General features: G+C 41.0%; 1 protein-coding gene and 1 pseudogene across 1 annotated transcript in view; one reads left to right on the forward strand and one right to left on the reverse strand.

The window, feature by feature from the left end:
* Window positions 1-4508: 4508 nt before the first annotated feature.
* The window catches only part of Rgs20 (regulator of G protein signaling 20), a 64751-nt gene continuing 52959 nt past the window's right edge, over window positions 4509-16300 (forward strand). The window contains exon 1 of the mRNA XM_038347800.1: window positions 4509-4667. Within this exon, the coding sequence (XP_038203728.1) occupies window positions 4509-4667 (159 nt within the window). The remainder of the gene's footprint in view (window positions 4668-16300) is intronic.
* Window positions 7387-12588, reverse strand: LOC119826513 (annotated as a pseudogene).

Below are 16300 nucleotides of genomic sequence, written 5' to 3' on the forward strand. Positions count from 1 at the left end.
TAATCTTTCGCATCTCACCATAAGCTTTGTTAGGGGAAACCAGGATGGTATGTGTTCTATGTTTGATTTCCCTGATAATGAGGCAAAACTCATCTGAGTACCCAGTGAGATATGGAGAATAAGGCCTTTGAGAAGTGCTGCACGCTATTCCCAGACCTTCCTGAGCTCTCAGGATGACGTCCTCTATTTCTGGATGGTTCCTTCCCTGACCTCAGCTCGTCTCCTCACACCACAATAGTGGTCAACTGATCCCCTCAGAAACCTCAGAAGGTTTCCATTCTTTACTATGTGTAGCTCTTCTGTGTAGCTCCCAGTCTTCAGAGCTCCTGATGCCCAAGCATCATCCAGAACCCCTGCTCAGCTCCTCACCTGCCGCAGCAAGTCCCTTCCCTGAATCCAAGTCCAAAACCTTCCTCCCAGCATGAAGCTAGAGGGCAAATGGGCCTCAGTGTATTTTTTCTATCATTTGGGAATTTCCGCCCCTCAGTACTGATGCTCAATATCCGGTACTATGGTTTTTTGTTTGTTTGTTTTTATAGGTATCATTAAGTCTTTTGTTTGCTTCTGTGGGGAGAGTAAATTGGGCCACTATCATTTCATCTTGACTAGCAGTAGAAATCTGAGTATTCTTTTTTTCAAAATATTTATTTATTATGTATACAATATTCTGTCTGTGTGTATGTTTGGAGGCCAGAAGAGGGCACCAGACCCCATTACAGATGGTTGTGAGCCACCATGTGGTTGCTGGGAATTGAACTCAGGACCTTTGGAAGAACAGACAATGCTCTTAACCTCTGAGCCATCTCTCCAGCCCCCCTGAGTATTCTTTTTGACCACAAATCTAAGAGGAAATATTTTGTGTAAGAAAAGCAGAAAATGATTGTATGAACCCCCCCAAAAAAACAATAAATAAAACAGAGTTAACCTCATAAAGAGTCAAGAAATGAAGCCTGTTGTAGAGATACATGCTTATCTTGGTGCTCTGGAGGTGGAGGTAGGAGGAGCCATAGTCCAAACTGAGTCTTGGTTACAGTAAATTCAAGGCCACCCAAGGCATGAGACTCTGAAAGTAAGTAAGTAAGTAAATAAATAAATAAATAAATAAATAAGGCCAGAAAAAGTCTGCTCTATTTCCAATCAAAGAAACAACTGAAAAATTATATTTTCATCTAAATATATTCCCTATCTTTGTTCTCAGAACAACTCCCTTCAGTCCTGAACTGGCATCCCACATTTTTGGGCATCATTTGCACCCCACACTTAACAAGAGAACTGAGATTCTAATACTCTGCCTACTTCTACTGTTGGAGTCCATGTCATAGTGGGTGCCTTGACAACAAAGATTAGATGCAGAGACCCAAAATGTGTGCATTCTAATAAAAATTCTGAGATGCCAAGATTACCTGAGAAGAGAGGGTGGAGATTTGAAGCAAACACCTGAGGAGCCAAATATAAAAATCCTTTCTTCCTCCAGCTCCCATTAATAACTTAGCACTAGGGCCTGTGGGTTGATTGTGGGTGAGGCTGAAATAGAACGAGATTAGAGGAGATGTCTGTCTCTCCAAACGTTCCTCTGTACCACCCACATGGGATTTCTTTCATAAGCCAGTTGGAATCTGGGCCTTTGCCTATTATATGACTATCACATGAAAGCATTTTATATATAATATTGTATATCTGAGCAAAAACTGAATTACTGTTCACTGAGCTTATTTAAGTTTATGGTGAAGAGAAGTAGCATGGAGAGCGGAAGGAAGTGAGGAAAAGACAGCTCTCTGAGGAAAAGAGCTCCAGTGTTTTCTGAGTAGCAGGCAAGAGAAATTCAAGAGCAGCCATCTGATGGTGAATATTGTCAGTTTGACACAATCTAGAACCACACAGAAGATGAACCTCGGTGCCTGAAGAGATGGCTCAGCGGTTAGGGGCACTGACTGCTTCTCCAGAAAACCCAGGTTCAATGTCCAGCACCCACACGGCAGCTCACAACTGTCTGTAACTCTAGTTCCGAGGGACCTATGGAAAAATACCAATGCACATAAAATAAAAATAAATGATTTTTTAAAGGAAGTGTAAGACCCTCACCCCTTATTCTCAAAGGAACGAAAAGGAATTTCCTAGCAGAATGTTTTAAAATTAGAAACCCAGACTGGCTTCATGTTCCCAGAAAGATAATGTTTTCCTTCCCCCTCCCACCCAGGAAATTCCAAAGCACAAGGACCCCCCCCACCCCAACCCCCGCCACCTGGTGATAAAGATGCCCCTGAGCTCTGAAAACAAAGAACAAGCTGACTAAACAGGATGGGAGAGAAAGCAAAGACCTTGCACCCGTGCCAGACCCCCTCCATCCCTATTCCCACCTCCTGACTGCCCAGAAGGGCTGCTTGCGATTTTCGCCTCCCTGCCTTGCCGCGCACAGTGTAAGGGGACAAGCTCTGAGCTAGCTTGAATTATGCTAATTAGCAATAAAACCTTGTTATTGCAGTCTGGTCTTCTCTGGTTTCTGGTGGCCTCTCTGGGGGTCGTAGTCTGGGCACAATGGAAGAAGAACCTCTTGGGATGTATGAGAGGGAGTTTCTAAATTGGGTTGATTGAGGTGGGAGACTCACCCTAGATGTGGGTGGTACTGAACCAAATAATTCAGCCTCACAGAATCTTTGAACACAGACAGAATACAGTCAGTTCTGTGCTTGCTGTTCTCCAGGAATATATATCCTAGGGCAGCAATTCTGGTCTAGTTGATTCCTAATCTCAACCGTCAATGCTTCTTTATACTTTCATGTTGCTACTGAGACTTAAATGATAGTTGAGGATTTGTCTATGTGTCTCATGCCATAAGACAAGATATAACTTGTGCAGCAGAAGGGAAGGAAATGGGCCAAGAAGGAGAGATGAGACAGGAAGTGGCTTCTACGTCACAGAACTCTCTTTGGAGCACATTCTAGAACATTGGGCTGTAGCACTGCTTCAAGTGAGCAAACGTTAACAAAAGGCAAGTAAATGCCATAGCTCCGGAGAGCCATAGGTCTTCTGTGCACCTCAGGTCAGAGGCTCCAGATGTCCCTGTTGGTCCAGGACTGGCTGAGAACCCCTTCACTACAGAGCTCAGTGGCGCTATTCCTCCACATCTGCAGACAGAGGTTGAAACCAAAGAGCACAAATCATGTTCTTCAATCAGTTCTCAGAGGTTACAGATCCCAAGGTGTTCCTGTTTCAGAAAAGAAAATTTTTGTTGTATGTGTTACACATGAAACATCAAAGTCTTTTCATTGATGACATGTTGTCTACATACAATCCATTAATAAAAAGAAAATGATGCCACCTACTCAGATGATAGTGACCAGGGAGAAGAAAGTGTATGATTGCCACCAAGCTAACACATTTCACTATCAATAAAAAACTGAAGGGCACTATGTCTGTGCTCCTAAATGACATGTATCATGAGTAAACACAAAATGCATGTATATTTGTACTTCATATTCGTGGGCTCTCTAGTCATGGTTTTAATCAACTACAGACTGAAATGTTCTTGAAAAATGCATGCCTTGTAGTTAAGAGTGCTTGCTGCTCTTCCAAAGGATGCAAATTCAATTCTAAGCACCTACATCAGGTGGCTTATAGCTACCAATAACTCCAGGGAGATCAGATGCCTATGGTGACAATGGGCACATACACAGGTGCACACCCACATACAAACAAACATGAATAAAAAAAATGAATGAAATCTATGCCCTGGCAATGCTGACACATGCATGGGCAGCCCATATAAGCCGGTTCTGTTGAATTTGTCCATATTGGGTTTCATGGTCTAAGTTGATGAGGATGACTGACCAGGTTCCTTCCTCAAGAGGGCACCAGATCTTATTACAGATGGTTGTGAGCCAAACAAGCACACACCCCCATAATTAAAAATAATAACCGTTTTTTAAAAACACAACTTTTTCTTCTTTCTGTATTTGCGTCACTTGCAGATGTATCCAAGTTTCACTTTACGGCAAGTCCCTGTAATGAGGCTCCTCCCGGTTAACCGCTGAGCAGCAGCGGCATTGGCTTCATGGAGGTCTGAAGGGCTTTGCTTTCAGAAAGGCACAAGGGTGTGAGGCCAAATCAGAAAGGTACCGTGAGCAGATGGGGTGTCCTCACAGGTCCCCTCAGATAGCATCATAACACTTGACTTGCTGCCTTTTGTTCAGCTCCTTCTCACCTGGAACACAGGGCTACAGTCCAGCGGCTTATAAAGACGAAAATTTACTTACTCGCCTACAGAGGGCAGTCACGACATACACACTCAGTGAGCAGCGCTACCTGGAATAAAAAGCTAAAAGTACATGGATAAGCCGCTGCTTATCCACAGAACGGATCAGCCTTTTGTTTTGCTTAGCGTAACTTTGCAAGAAGGTCCCCAGCATACTCAGACATGGCCCAGCATTAGCCAACTGAAGAACAGAGAGGATCCACTGGTGTAAAACCAGGTGACAAGACGATCTGCCTGAGGCATTTGTTGGGAAAACATGCCCAGCCTTTCCCAAGAGTGCCTCGAAGGGCATCTTCCAGGGCAGGCTACCTGGACACAATTGCTGCCCCTGTTCAGAGCAGAGGGAGATTATAATCTCAGAATTCACCAAGCCGCAGAACATACAGGGGACTCTCAGGCTGGGACTGTTGTCAAGGTAAGATGACTTTCACAATCCCCAGTGACTTTGGCAGGGAAAGGTTCATCTGTAAAGACTATAAAGCCAGCAGTCAGTTTTAGTATCATTATCCACAGTAGATTAATGAAGATTTACCAGGAATATTTTTGAAACAATCTACAGGAAACCTAAAAACTTGGAAATTACCTGGTGTCCAGATTTCTACATCCTAAACAGCTTCCCTTTGCCCTTGCTTTTTGAGTTGAGTTTTTGTTTTGTTAGTGGTTTGCTTACTTTTGTGCTTTTGTTCTCGAGAGGGGAGCCTTGGCCTCCCACGAGCAAAACAGGCGCTCAGCCCTTGAGCTACGTCCCCACAGCTTTGGTTACTTGTTTGCTTTTAGGAGATAATTGTTTTAAAAGCAGAAAACCTATCCTTAGTTTCTTTCACTATTGCTTTTAACTCTTGAATATTTTTCTTTGCTATAAATACTATATGCCAGATAATCATGAAATAAAAATACAGACTTCTTTCTAAAACCATTGCTACAGAATAATGATAAATTTCTACAGGAACATGAATATTTAAGAACTAAGAGGTGCTGTTCTTAAAATGTATAGCTTCTGAAAGTGAGCTTCCCAAGTGCAAGTTTCTGCACTGCTTCCATAGTGACAGTTCTCCTGTTCAGTGTTCTACGTTTCATTGCAGAACATACAGTGTAAGACTGCAAATCCTCTTAACTATTTATAGACACGTCTCTTAAAGGCTACTGGTATGGAGCGGAATGGGCGTGTGTCAATGTTGAAGAAATAATTGGCAAAGCTCAGGAATAAATGTTGCAAAACCAGACCACCGAAAACCTGTCCAAATAAGTTAGTTAACACTGGAAAACTCTGCTGTCCCTCAGTCACGGCTTATATACGGATCATTATGTTGAAGACTCTGCACTTAATTCTCTAAATCTTTCTTCTCATGTTATTTTAACGAGTTGACACAAGCAGAAGAAAAGGTAAAAGATGAGGAAAATAAGTTTGTTGTGAGTCTTTTTGTAGAAATAACTTTATTTTTCTGATGTATGTGAGCAGTATGGATTTCTGCCACTCCTCCCATCATCAACAACTAAGCACAGGGTTTATTTGGCTAACTGGTCATTTTTGGTGTTTTCAGATAGGGTTTCATTTTAAGTTTTGGTGTTTTGTGTTTTGTTTTGTTTCTGTTTACTTTTTGTAAATCGTTAATAGTTTGATTCCCTGTGGCTTATTCAGACATTCTTTTTTTGTCTACCAATATTTTCATCATTGTGTTTTTTTTCCATTTTAGCCATTCTGTTAGGTATATAGTAATTTTTCCCATTGTTTGTTTTGTTTTGTTTGTTTTATTTTTTCAAGACAGGATTTCTCTGTTGCTTTGGAGCTAGTCCTGAAACTAGCTCTTATAGACCAGGTTGGCCTCGAACTCACAGAGATTCGCCTGCCTCTGCCTCTCGAGTGCTGGGATTAAGGCATATGCCACCACTGCCTGGGCCCCACTGTGGTTTTAATTTGCTCTTATCTGTGGCTGACAGGCGATACTGGTAGACATCTTTCCGTATATTTATCTGTTATCTTTAGATGCTATTTGATGAACTATCACTTCATGGCTTTTCTCTATATTCTAGTTTTATTTATATATATATACACATATATGTATATATACACATATATACGTATGTGTGTGTGTGTATATATATACATATATATGTATATATACATATATATATATGCTTTCCTTGATAGGAGTTGCCTTGGTCCTGGTGTCTCTTCACAGCAATAAAACAGCAACTAAGACAATAAACAAATATATAGATGTATGCAATAAAAAAAAATTAGTGAAAAAGAAGCCATGAATTTGAAGGGGATGAGGGAAGGGTATTTAGGAGGGTTTGGAGGAAAGGAAGGGAAGGAAGAAATATTGTAATTATATTATAATCTAAACAAAATGTTGCTATCTAGAATAACTAAAAGGTGAGGTTACCTAATGCTGACAACAATGCAGAGAAACCCGGTCGTTCACACAACGCTGTGAGGACTTAACATGGTGCAGCCCATCTAGAAATCTAAGCATGCCTCTTCCTGTACTTTCACTGCTAGGCTTCTATTCCAGAGAGACAGAGAAGCCGCATTAACATACACATGAAAAAAAAGCACAGCAGCTTTTTTTTTTTTTACAGTATTCCAAAACTCCGCTAAAAATGGATGAGGAAACAGACTATGGTACATCCATACAACACATCTTGGAATATTGCAAAGCAGCCAGAAAGACGCAACTTTTTAAAAAAAAAAAAAAAAAAAAACAAAACCTTTAAACAAAAGTTTAGTACACAAGGGTTGTCACATAACTGGAGAATTCTCTATTTTGTATACAATTATTCTCACTCTCCGCAGAAGGGTTGCTTCTGAACTTCTCATCTGGTGACACAGGAATAATAGAAATGCCTCCGTGATTTAGACCGAAATCAGGACACTGGTGTGTGTGTGGCTCTTGCACCTCTCTCAGGAATGTACAAGTGTCTTTATTTAAAAACATACAAAGTAAATAATCTGTAGTTATGGACAATGACAGCATTGAACCATCTTATTTTGCCAATGGAAGCCAATAACGGACAGTTATAGTCATTTTCTTCAGGTGACTCCTCTGATGTCATCAGTGAAGAACCTCCCTTGAGCTTCCTATCACAGTTCATTGATGAGGGCAAAGCACTCTCCTAGGAATTCGAACATATCACCCAACTCTCCCTCCCCTTCCACCCATTCCAACCATTGCAGGGTCCTTCTCGTCTGGAATTTCTGTCACTACAACTTCTGCTGCCGTTAACGAGGAGGCCATCCTAGCAGCAATCAGTAAAGCAGTTTATACAACCTTTGTTGGATCTATGATTCCCTTTTCTAATGTTCTCACACTCTCCAAGCATAACATTATAACCAGCTTCTGAGGAATTTTGCAGAATTCCCCTATCAGTAAAAGATCCCGCAACACTGGCTTTCTCAGCAATAGTCACTGCAGGAATTTTGAAGGGTCCTCTAATAATTCTTATACCTATTTCCTGGTCTTTATTATCATCCTTTAATGAATCCAAGGCTGGGATGCACCAAAACAGAGGGCAATTCATTCCTAGAACAAAGCCGTCTGTAACAGCTGATCCTGAAGAATTGAGAACATCTGTGACTCGTCTTCCCTCTCGTTCCTTCAGCATCGCATGGCCCTCCAACCTGGAAGTTTAGCCAGTCACTCCCTTAGCTTTTCCTCTCCATAGTCACCAACTGTGCCTGCTTCGTGACTTCTTTTTTTTTAATTGATTTATTTATTTATTATGTATACAATGTTCTGTCTGCATGTATGCCTGCCCGCATACATGCCCAGATCTCATAGATGGTTGTGAGCCACCATGTGGTTGTCGGGAATTGAACTCAGGACCTCCGGAAGAGCAGTCGGTGCTCTTAACCTCTGAGCCATCTACAGCCCCCCCCCCTTCGTGATTTCTTGAATGCAATTTTCAACTGCAGCTTTGTCACCTTTGCACTCAAAAGTATGGCATTGTCTTTGGCGACAACTTCCCCAACTTTTCTCAGTCCTGAGTTTGAACATTGTTAAGATTAAGTCTCAATCCCTCTTCTTCAAATACAGCATCACCAGTAATAACAGCTGTATCTTCAAGCAGGTTCTTCCTATTGTCCCCAACCCTAGGAGCTTTGGTTGCTACAACCTAAAGACCAGTTTTTAGCCTGTTCAAAGCCATTGTGCTTAGAGCTCCTGCATTAACATCTTTAACAGTTATGACCAAAGGCTTCTGATGAGCACTCGCCATTTCAAGAACAGGTTCAGGGGCTGGAGAGATGGCTCAGAGGTTAAGAGCACCGCCTGCTCTTCCAAAGATCCTGAGTTCAATTCCCGACAACCACATGGTGGCTCACAACCATCTGTAATGGGGTCTGGTGCCCTCTTCTGGCCTGCAGGTATACACACAGACAGAATATTGTATACATAATTTAAAAAAAAGAGCAGGTTCAATGGACTGGACACTAGAACATTCAACAAAACATGGGCATCTTGGAATTCACACTTTTACCTCTCGAAGTATTAATAAAATATTGAGAAATACATCCTCTACCACACTTCATTCCTTCAATAATTTCTAATTCATCATTAAGATTTTTTACACTTTCCTGTGATGATGCCCTTTCTTCCAACATTAGAAATGATGCTTCGAATATCTTTGTCTCCATTTGCAGAAATCATAACAACTTGAACAGTTTCTTCAAAAATTGTCACAGGTTCAAACTATTTTTTTTTAAGTTCACAAATGACAGCATCAATAGCCAATACCACACCTCTTCTGCTCTCCACTGGACTAGCTAGCACCTTTGCTGATCTTCTTTCTCAACCTCCTCCTTGGCAACAGAACAGGCCAAAACAGTAGTAATGGTAGTGCCAGCCTTTTCATTTGTGTTATTGGCAACACCTTGAGCACATTTAAAGCCAGTATTTTTGTATCCAGCTTTTAAATCAATTGTCTTTGCAACAGTGACTCCTTTTGTTACTTTGGTATTACTCCCCCTACTCTGTTCAGTAATCACTGTTCTTCCCTATGGGTAGCAGCTACAGCAAGGGCTGAAAGGTCTACACCTTGAAGCACTAAGGTTCAGGCATCTGCAACAAATTTTACATCTTTGGCATAGGGCCAAGTGAGGTGGGGAGCTAGTGCCCAGGACGCTGGTCTCATCTGGAAAAAGATGGTTGGTACTGGAAGTGTTTCTCTGGGCTGCAGCAGGAGTGCAGGGGGCTGCCAGTTGGGGGTAAGAGCAGGAAACAGAGTTTGATACAAGTCTTATAGATCTCAAGGCAATGCAGAATGAAGAGAAGCTAATTCCCAAAGATCATACTGTATGATTCCACCTAGATACAATTCTTGGACTAAAATAATAGAGATAGAGAACAGATTGATTATTGCTCAAGATTAGAGGTGAAAGCAAAGTGGTGGGAATAGCTAGAAACAGTGGAGAATGGCTTAGTGGGAGCCTTGCAGTGACACATCTTGATTTTCCTGACTGGTCCACAAATCTAGCATGTGATAAAATCTCACATAGCTACATGTACACGTTCCCAAACACACAAGTGCATGTGATACATGGGGAATCTGTGTAGCCACTATTAATTGTGCCAATGTTGATCTCCTGGTTTTGATATTGAACTGAAGTTATGCAGTTTTCTTAGAGCTAAATTGAATGACAACAATGCACATGATTTTTAGCAATTTCTTGCAAATTTATACCGATTTCAGAACAAAAGGTTTCAGAAAGTCTGGCAGACAGGTTAGACTGATGTTATCGACATGCTAATTGCTTACATTTATTATCGTGGCTTTTCTGGTTGTTCCTTCCATTTGGATCCTTGCCCAACTTCATTAAGTCAGCAGATTGAGCCTGTCAGACCAGGTTTAGAAGTTAAAAATCAAGTTTGGAAATACTGTTGGTTACATACGGGAAATCAGAAGTCAGATGAGCCGTGACATGAATCTGGGTTTTCTGACTGATTTTAGTGCTAAAGTGAGAGCTGCCAAAAGCAATTTAGAAAGTAGACTGCAGACTGGGAAGATGGGTCAGTCAGTAAAAGTGCCTGATGAAGTCTTGCATTTGAATTCCTAGCATACACATAAAAGCTGAACGTGGTTCCATGTGCGTGTGATCTCATCATTAGGTGGTAGAGATGGGCAGATTCCAGGAACTCACTGGGCAGCCAGCCTGTCTGAAATAGATGAGCCTCTTGTTCTGCGATAGTCTCTGTCTCAAGGAAATGAAGAAGACAGCAACTGATGTCCTCCTCTGGTCTCCACATCACATCACACAGGAGCAGGAACAACTCAAACACAGCAGCATCACCAGAAGCCCACTCTGGCGTGAGTGACAGCTCGTGAAATCTGGTATTTCCTAAGACTTCTGACTTTTTTCTTCCAGAATCTTAATGAGGCTTCCTTTAGAACTCCCAGCATCCTGTCCTTTTATCTTCCTCCTTCTCTTCCTCTTCCTTTTTAAGCAGGGCCTTACTGGGTCAGCAGTCTTCCAAGGCAGGAGACATGAGAAGGGCAGACATCATTGCAGCCAGTCTGGTGAGACCTCAGTATCTGAATATAGACTCAGACACGCATGTCTACTGTGTGTGTATTCTGGCCTGGTAATAAATATGGCCAGGGATGAGAGAAGAGAGCTGTTTCTTCAGCATAATTTTTTACCTCATCCCAATGTAAATACCTTTCCAGAACTGTGGTCCAAAATGCTCTCTTCTTCCAGCCCTGTGTGACTGCTTGAGCTGAGTGTTAAAATTTCAAGCAGCAAGGGGGCTGGAGAGATAGCTCAGTGGTTAAGAGCATTGGCTGCTCTTCCAGAGGTCCTGAGTTCAATTCCCAGCAACCACATGGTGGCTCACAACCATCTGTAATGAGATCTGGTGCCCTCCTCTGGTGTGGGGGCATACATGGAGGCAAAATGTTTTTACATAATAAATAAATAAATCTTTTAAAAATTCAGTCAGTGAGCGCAGAAAAATGAATTTCAAGGACTCCAAGAGCAGCTGCTAAAACACAGTGCTTTGTGGAAGGAAAATATGAAGGAAGGAAGACAGGAAAAATGCCTTAGTCAGAAATTGATCATCCTGGTGGCATCCAGGAACTCCCCACCAATGTGTTCTGAAGGCATTGTTACTCCATTCTACTTCTGGACAAATGACAAATTAACTGAGCACAAAGCGGTGTCTTTTCTTTCTCAAAGTTCTCTGAAATAACTTCATAGCAATTAGCTTTTCTGGCACTCTTGAAAGGCTCACTTTGAGTTTTCTCGGAACTCTGTCTGCCATATTAGTCCTGCGTGGGTTCAAGCAGTCCTGGACTCAGTGTGAAATCCTTCCAGCTCAGGCAGATGTGGATGTACTCAACAGACTGTAGACCCAGGAGTTGGAGTTTTGTTACAGAGCATGGTGACTACAGTTAAAAATCCTAAATTGTTTATTTCAAGGACACTAGAGAGTTTTAAACATCCTCTATCCCCCCAAAATCACAAGTAGGTGAGATGAAGCATGTTAATAAACCTGATGATTTAATCATTTAACATGTGTTCATACATAAAAACATCACACTGCACCTCATAATTACACAAAATTTACTATTTTAAGTAAGAACAAAATAGAAAACAGAGTTTTAAGGATAAAACAAATTAAACAAAAATAAAGCCAAATAATACTTTAGCTTGCCACAGAAAGTCTTGGTTATATCTCTGAGACTTTTGTTCCACAGCTATCTGAACAATGCTTTAAGTTGATAAGGTATCTAATAGTCAATACCTTTGCACTGATATAGTCTAATAGTCTAATCTAATAGTCAATGCCTTTGCACTGATATAGTCTAATAGTCTAATAATCTAATAGTCAATATCTTTGCACTGATATAGTCTAATAGTCTACTAATCTAATAGTCAATATATTTGCAGTGATAAATGAAAAAGGTGATCCTTTTAAAGGAGAATGGCAAGTAACCACCTTCTCCATGCCTCATAAAATGTTCATAGAGTTTAGTGAATGATTTTGTCATGAACTCCAAAGATACTTCCCCTTTACCGACAAACAGCAGGTGCCAGATGTTAAATCTTCAAGGTAGCTTGCTGTTGTGGTTTGGGTGTGTTCCCCAAACCACATGTTAGAGGTTTGATCCCTAGGTGACACTGTTGGGACACAGGGCTTAACAGGAAGTGACTGGTCATAAAGGTGTAGCCGTCACAGTTAACGCCCTTGTCACAGGAATAAGTTAATTGTCCCAGCAGAGGTTTGTTACAGTAGTACCTGTGGCTCTCGTCCACCCTCTCTTGCTAACTTTCCACATTTACCATGATACAGCCCAGCCCAGCGGATGTCCTTGAATTTACTAGTCACTGAGATCATGAGCCAAATAAACTTCCTTTATTTGTAATCTAGCCCCATAGTACTTTGTGTTAGCAGCAGAAATGTAGTAAACGGTAACCCAACTCAGGCAACCCATCTGTGCCTGCCAGGGAGGCTACAGTAACAATCAAGACCTAAGATATCACAGGAAGGTGGGTCCCATGGCTTCACTAAGTGTATTCCATGATCAGAGCTAGGCCCATGGTCAATCTAATTGTAGAATAGGCTGGGAATGTGGAAAAGCCCAAGGTACCAGTAAACATTAATAATACAACACAAACGTGTACCACACCCTCCAATGAAACCATAATCTGAGCATCTATAAATCATATTTGAAGTTCTGAGTGGGACACTGGGATGGTTAATCTTCACCATCAGTTGGACTGGACTTAGGATCACCACGGAGGCAGACATTTGTGTCTGTCTGAGGGGATTTCCAGGAAGGACTAACCGATTGTGAGTGATACCATCCCGTGGGCTGAGTTGACAAACACACCCACACAGACACACACACACACACACACACACACACACACACATTAAAAAAAAGGAAAAGGAAAAATCCAGGTGAGTGCCAGCATGCTTTTCTCTGTGTCCTGACCCACTCAGATATAAGCAACCAACCTCCTGTCCTTGCTGTCCCGGCCAGGGGAGGCTTCCACCATGCCTTTCCCGCTGTAACAGACAGCAATCATAAAACCATGAACCTAAACAAAAGCCTGGAAATACAGTTCAGTGGTAGAGTACTTGTTTAGAGGCCTTTAGGGTCGATCTTACAATAAAATAAGTACAAACACTGTACAGCATTTCTGCTTATATACTGTACAGTATGTTTCTGTACAGTATCACACAGAAAACTGAACAGTGTGATGTAGATAAATTTGTACTGAGAATTTCATGAATAAATCTTATATAGTTACAGAGAAGCCATTTTCTTTCATTCTGGGAGTAAATATAATTCAGATCAAACTTAAACCACTCAGGAATTTGTTTTCAAAACTTTCACACGATAGTTCATTTTGGGGGAGTAGTGAGTCTGGCTCTCTAATAGCCCAGGTTGGCCTCAAATTCCCTATGTCACTGAAAAGGGCTTTGAACTCCTGACCTCCTGCCTCCATTTCTCAAGTGTTGGGATGCCGGATACATGTCATATTCTAGCTACAAGGTAATTTTTAAAGCAACTTTATTAAAATGACTGAAAAGGAATTTTTAAGGTTAGCAAATACGTCATCAAATCATATACACAATGGAACTCAAATCATAGTATCATCTTTTAATTTGGCAGTGCTTATATAGAAAACAATGCTTTTCCAGAGAATATTTTTTCTCACATGATTTTGAATTTGCAACAATAAAAATTTCCAGGACTCATTTTCAAGAGACAGATCAATCTAAGGATACTGATTCAAAATATAACTGCAAATGAGCTAAAACCATAGGTATAGAATCTAGAAATGTTTAACTGCCTGTTTAAAATGCATACGAATGGCAAGGCATGGTGGTGCACACCTTCAAGCCTGCCACTTGGGAGGGAGAGGAAGGTGGCCTATACAGCAAGTTTCAGATCAGTGAATTTTCAAAAAAAAAAAAAAGAGTTCACATGACTAGGAGATAAAAATAATCAAGCAGGACACAAGAGGCTGATGGCGCTGGGCCTGAGTTCTTGAACATGTGGAAGGTCTCAAAAGACAACCTGACACCAGAAAGGCTTCAACTGCTCCACCCCCAAGTTCTCACATCAGATCCTCAAGAGGGAAAAACTGGTCCAGGGCAGGTGGTTTCTAGTCCCGGGTCTATTATTCCTACCCATTCCATACATTTTGAAAATCTTACGATTGATTTGCTCATATCATACCAAGTCCTGGCTTGGATATTTGGTTTCTTGTATTTTGATTCTGTTGTTCATAAGTTTTATAATTGTAACTAAAAGAAAAGTTCACATCTTCCTTGTCTACCCTACCCTGTATTGGGCAAAGAATGTGTGAATGGGTCCTTCCAAATAGGGTCTAGGGTCATAGATCACCCACTGCATATAGGACATGGATGGGTTATTGGGGTTTTGTGTAAGCTTTTCTGTTCTTTATGAAAGGTCGGGTCAATCCAGCAGGATACCAGAACACCCAGGAACATACAGTCATGAACACCAACTTGGAGTCTGGAACTCTTTTCAGCCCTTCCTCAGAATCATACTCTATTCTAGTTCAAATCTCAGCCACACTTTCAGAACTGAGGGAAGTTGCTAGCAAACACTGATCCTTTCTTCCAAGCAATGCCTTACTTCATTGGTCATTCTTTTCTTAACTATTTGATATATCGTCATAGTCTTTGCATTTTATGGATACTGTCCATCACTGATTTCTTCTGTTGATTACAGAGAAATACTGTTGGTGATTCTGTGGCCTCGATCTACTTTCCTAGGTCCTCATTTTCTAAGCAGTCTTGGTTAAAACCCAAGTTACAACTCTGCCTGGCTCATCCATCAGAAATGCAATCACAACGGGAATTAAAAGTGAATGTTTTTGGATGTTAGGAAATTGGGGGTGGAGCAGAGACCTCACTACATTTTGAAATTCCTTCTCCCTCAATTAAGATCCAACCTGAGTCGCTGCTTCTTGGCACCGGTTCTGCACGTCATACCAGTGCAACAATGGCCCCCATCTTTTTTCTAAAGCAAGGGGTAAAAGAACACCAAATGGTGACTACTCAGAGAAGTTCAAGTGTTGTGTGAGTCCCAGCTAGTAAAACCCAAAGCTTGATTGTCACCCACTGAAGTTTGATTACTTGACAACTCCTTTTTATTAAACACCTAAAACGTTGTGTAATAAGCATCCTTTCAATACAAACTGAAAAAAAAAGAATATGACTATATAGAAAATCATGTCTTTGGAAGTGCAAGGACTGGACTTTTTAAATCTGGTCTAGGCTGGGTTTCATTCTCTGAGCCTTGGTTTTACCATCTACAAAAATAAAGGCAAATAATTTTTAAAATTTAAATTATTTTTCTCGTATCACACCAAGTCCTGGCTTGAATATTTGGTTTCTTGTATTTTGATTCTGTTGTTCATAAGTTTTATAATCATAACTAAAAGAAAAATTCACATCTTCCTTGTCTACCCTGTATTTGACAAAGAATGTGTGGGTGGGTTAAAAAATTAAATTAAAAAAATTAACACAAACACCCACATATACATTTTAATATGTTGCTTTGAAAAAGGATCAAATGAGACAAGTATGTCAAAATGTTGGAGTTGGGGAGTGGCTCACTTGCATAACGCTTGCCTAACATGCCCCTGGCCCTGGATTAATCCCCAGCAGTGGGGAAGACAGGATCTAATCAAGTTTAAAGACACAGAGTCTTCAAATGTCCTCAGAGAACCTGCACCTGTGTGTCCAGGGTCCATACGGTCCTGAGCCTCTGGAAGCCAATATGCTTGTTTTCTAGACGTTTTCTTTCCAGAAGCAGCTGACTTCATTATCTCCTCCTACACATGGCGTTCACGCTTACTGGACACGTAGTAAGAACCAAATCAATGCTGATTGATCAGTACATTAGTAGACAAAAAATTGTTTCTTGCTTCATCCCCACCGTAATGTGCAGTTTTGTTATTTCTTGACTTCTTCAAATTAAAACTGTTTTTAAAAAAATCTTCTTTCAAACACTCATGTGCCCTTAAAAAAAGTTGATGTTAGTTATGAATCCTGAATAGCTCCC

Source organism: Arvicola amphibius, chromosome 11 (assembly GCF_903992535.2).
Source record: "Arvicola amphibius chromosome 11, mArvAmp1.2, whole genome shotgun sequence".
NCBI lineage: Eukaryota > Metazoa > Chordata > Mammalia > Rodentia > Cricetidae > Arvicola > Arvicola amphibius.